Raw genomic sequence first — 4,436 nt, 5'->3', positions numbered from 1 at the left:
ATATCTAACATTCAGGAAAGAATTTTTGCTCTTTCTTTTATTCTTCTATATTGATGGGGCTGTTTTACCTCTGAGCCATGACCCCAGTCCTTATTTTTTGAGACAGAATCTAAGTTTCTGAGGCTGGCCTCAAATGTAATACTCAAGCTTCCTGCTTCAGCTCCCAAGTCTTTGGGATTATAGACATGCCCAGGTACTCTTCCTTCCTCCCTCCCTCCCTCTCTGCCCCAGGTTTTGAACACAGGGGTGCTTTACCACTGAGCCACATCCCAGCCCTTTTTTAATTTTATTTTTTTAAAATTGAGACAAGGACTCACTAAATTGCTAAGGCTGGCTCTGAACTTGCAAGCCTTCTGCCTCAGCCTCCCACACTGCTGGCATTACACACCTGGCTGCTCTTTCATTGTTTACCATTTTGCAGTCATTTGGACTTTTATTTAGCTTCATATGACATAGGCTTAAATGCTGATTTTTAAAGAATGTGATTTTTGGTATAAAAAGTCTAAACATAAAAAAAAACACAACATGAATATTTCTTTAAAAATGTATAAATTAGCAATTTTATTGAGGTAAACTTATACATTCCAAGAAATGATCTGGCTCTGAAGCAGGATATTCAAACTGCCTAGACTTTTATATCATTTCAAAACCATTATATAAAATATTTCAAGTGACACTTCATAAAATTATAAATATAAATCACATATAAATTAACTCAAATCTCATATTTAAATTATCAATAAATTAAGATTAAAATAGTGTCCTAAGCTCATACTGTCAGTTCTTCGTAGAGAACAAGATAAGGTAGGTACCCAGTGGACAGGACATGTTTTCTGACCATAGGAAGCAATGCCCATGAACCAATAAGCTTAGATGCCCACTATGCTTTCCGAACAGCTCTCAGGGTGAACTGCAGGAAATCCTCAAAGTTGCTCAAGATGAGTTGCATGGTCATGACCTTCTGCCAATCATTCTGTGACTCCAGTTTTGCCAATAGGTTGATATTTGCAGTTGGGCTAGGGAAGACTATTTTATTGGGATCCTTCACCTGAAGGGAAAACAAAAAGGATTGTTAGAAAACAAAAAGGATTGCTCCGGGCTGTAGGAAGATGTTTAAATTTGGGGTGAGATTTGAGGCCACCTGTCCTGACACATCCAGGGGAAGTGCTTTTTCTCTGAGCCCACACTGAGAAAGTCCCTTCTATAACAACTGAATTCTAATCGTCCCCTTGCCGCTCTGTCTCCCACCAGATGGTAAGCATCTATAGGACAGCAACACTACCTTGTCTGTCTTTCCCTTTAGTTTCTAAAACAGTGCCTGGCACAAAGTTGTTATTTAATAGGTAAATTAAGAATTCATAACTAAAGGCAATTTAATGGGTTCTAAATCTAGTACTTTCCTCCAGTTTTCCCCTTACTATCCATCCAGCATCTTTTGAGAGACCACTGATTTGTGGTATAAAGAGGACTAGAAAGGTCCTTCAAGGGTCCCAAGGACATGGGGACAACCAGTTGCAGAAGGCCTTGAATCCCCCAGGTGTGGTCGTAGAGTACTGTAGCATTGACAACAGGGAGTTGTAAAAAATGCTAATCTCAGGCCCCAACCAGACCTGCTAAATCAGACCACAGCAAATGAGATACTGGAATTCCTGTGCAGATTAAGGTATGAAAAGCCCTGGTTTAAGGCAAACAACTACAAGAGGTAGGGTTAGCACAGAGCATTTCATTCTAGGACTCTCCTCAGTTCACTTTGCTTGGCTCATCCAAACTCTGAGCCAACCTTCCATGACCTACCATTTAATAGTTAGCTGGTGGTGGCAAAGCCCTTGATCCCTGCTTGGTCCCTAGCCTTTGGCCATTTCTCTGCATTAACTTTCTGGTAAGAATGTCACTTGGCAGTGATTAAAATATGAAAACCATTTTTTGCTGTTTTTTTTTTTTTTAATAATGGCTCACTGTCCCTCTGCCTCATAGGCAGCCATCCCTGTCTAAGCAGCCTTGCATCCCTGAGTTGTTCTTGAGCCCTATAGAGGGATAAGGAAGTACTCACCTCTTGTTTCAGGATCTCAATCAGGGCTTTGGAACTGAACTGCACATGTTCAGCTCTGTCCCTGTTATTGCCTTCCTGAAACTTGTTCCGGATGTACCTCAGGTAGACCTGAAACTCCAGAAGCCCAGAGGTGATTCGCACAAGGCAGTTGTCCTATAAGAGGAGAAATCAGTTATTGTTAAGAGACAGAATCAATCTGAAAGCGTAAAATTTCTATAATTCAGCATCTTTTCCCTCTGTCTCTCTAGAGAATTAGGCATCATATTTTGGGACACTGGACAGCATCAGCTGCCCCATTTTAAATATCTGGACAATCAGAGACTCCTGGAAGGAGACGGGTGTAACAGAGTGACATCAGTAGAGAGGCTGGGCCTGGATCCTGCCTAGGGAAGCCAGAGAGGAGAATGGTCCCCTAACTATCTTACCCAGAATGAGCTAGGTTAACATTAAGCAGCTGTGAAAAATCCCAACACAGAGGACCCATGTCTGGCCTTGCCTGTTCAGAGATATGCAGGCCCTTCATGCAAGAGAGCTTTGGCTGAGGAATAGTTAGAAGTTTATACCCGATTGTATCCAGTTTGGAAGCATCCATCTTTTTCAGTCATCTTTGGAAGGTTCAGATTGTTTTCGGACACTGCCACATGGCTCTTGATACAGGTCTCATCATTCTTGCACAGCTGGGAAAGAACACTAGAATTGTTAGCATTTAAGTGCCCCTAAAGCAAACACCACTAGAGGGCTGATTTGTGTTCTACCACAGCCAGGAAAGTCTAAGAAAAATGAAGTCACAATCTAATTTGTAACTGGCAAGAAAAGTCTAGTGGAATTAGGCATACTTGAGTTCAGTCCCAGGCCCACCTGTGACTTCACTCCAAACTGGGAATCATTAAATATCTCCTTGTTTTGAGGATTTGATAGTATATTTATATAAAGTGCCTGGCACATTATAGGTATTTAATACATGACAGCAATTTGATGATAATTTTGGGCAAACATAATTTAAACTACAAAATTTCCAGCTGGAAGGACCTATGAAATCATCTAGTCCAGCTTCATAATTTTAGATAGAGCTCAGAGATGGTAGGAAATTTGCCCAAGATCACAAAGGTGATTCTGCACAATCAGAACTATAGTCTGGGCTCCCAGTCTGCTCTCCTGTATTCTTTCCTTTCTATCAAACAAAGTCCAAATACTTTGCAATGACAGTTGAGAGATGCTTTAATCTGCTTAAGGTTTTGCCTCTTTGGTGGGCCCTCAGGTAGGCATCTCAGAAAGAACGACACTAGGGAATCCTCCTCATTGAGCTTACAACTGCCCTGAAAAGCTGAGCATTAATTTCAGGGGAATCTAATCCACCCATCTCTGAGGTACAAATTGAAGGTTTGCAGACTTTACTTTTCAGTAAAGGAAAAAGAGATCTGAGAAGCAGTAACCCTCAGTTTATGTCAAGTATGGAACTGAGAATGGGCCAGGGAACAGATTCAGGCCCCATTCTGTATTTTTCAGAAAAGGACCCCCGCCCCCAGACCAGCAAAGAAATACAGAACAGTCTGCCCCTTTGCCTCAAGCCTAACATGCCCCAGAACCCAGCAGACACCTCCTAATTCAGAAGCCCTGTCCACATTTCAAGGACAAGAATGAATGAATGCCAACATGGGGCCTTCATCCCCAACACCAAGCCTACCCACCTCTTTTCTCATTTCGAAGACTTCCTTGATGAGGTAGGAAATCTGTCCTGCGGTTTTTCCAGAAGAGGCACGTGTTGGTTTATTTCGAGTAACACTATTCTCTCCATCTTCTCTCTGAAGTTCTGAGGCGGGGAAGGCAGTAGCCACCACTAGGAGCAGCCCCAAGGAGGCAACTGGAAGAAAGGCGAAGAGAAAGCAGGGCGTGAGCTGACAGCAGCTGGAGCCTGCTGCTGGCTGGCAGCCAGCCCTACTCGACCACACGCCTCCTCCCTCACACCGTGCTCAGTAGCCCCGCCAGCAGGACTCCCAGGGCCAGGGATTTTCTTCACTTACTTGAGAAGAACTTCATGGCTGTTCCTGGAGGGCAGATGGAGCTCTCTTTCTTTCCTGGTGGGCTCAAGAGCTGAATGTGCCTCAGACATCCCCAGTCTCATATTTATTGGGAGTTGAGGCTCTAATTTTGAGACTCATGGGAAAATCCCACATTTGATAAAAATCTTTGTTGTGGGGTGGGGGTGGGGCCAGAATGGGTGAGGCTGATTGGAAACCTCATTAAGATTGTGCAATGTGACGTCGTTTAGAATCAAAATATTCACAACTCTGGGGGGGAAAAAGTGTGGCTTAGGTCATCATTGAGGCTAGCTCTAAGAAGCAGGATCACTCTTCCTTTACTTTCTTCTTTTTTTTTTTTTTTAGTG

The 4,436-nt window shown here is 42.9% G+C and overlaps 1 protein-coding gene across 1 annotated transcript; it reads right to left on the bottom strand.

Moving 5' to 3' along the window:
- Positions 1-359: 359 nt before the first annotated feature.
- Positions 360-4,167, bottom strand: Il6 (interleukin 6). Its single transcript, XM_048786327.1, has 5 exons — positions 4,072-4,167; positions 3,739-3,911; positions 2,614-2,727; positions 2,051-2,203; positions 360-1,048 (listed from the first exon to the last, which is right to left on the bottom strand). Exons 1-5 carry the CDS (start codon positions 4,085-4,087, stop codon positions 881-883), a joined length of 624 nt encoding a protein of 207 aa, XP_048642284.1. The 5' UTR covers positions 4,088-4,167; the 3' UTR covers positions 360-880.
- Positions 4,168-4,436: the final 269 nt, after the last annotated feature.

This window comes from Marmota marmota, unplaced genomic scaffold (assembly GCF_001458135.2).
Source record: "Marmota marmota marmota unplaced genomic scaffold, marMar, whole genome shotgun sequence".
NCBI lineage: Eukaryota > Metazoa > Chordata > Mammalia > Rodentia > Sciuridae > Marmota > Marmota marmota.
Note: the sequence above shows the minus strand (reverse complement) of the source record. Positions and strands in the feature narration are given on the sequence as shown.

Bases quoted from the DNA above. Each gene is read 5' to 3' on its own strand.
- Il6 (XM_048786327.1), bottom strand. The intron at 2,204-2,613 runs GTATAAACTTCT...CTCCTCTTATAG, and splicing joins TCCAAACTGGATACAATCGG to GACAACTGCCTTGTGCGAAT. The intron at 1,049-2,050 runs GTGAGTACTTCC...TTTTCCCTTCAG, and splicing joins TTGAGATCCTGAAACAAGAG to GTGAAGGATCCCAATAAAAT.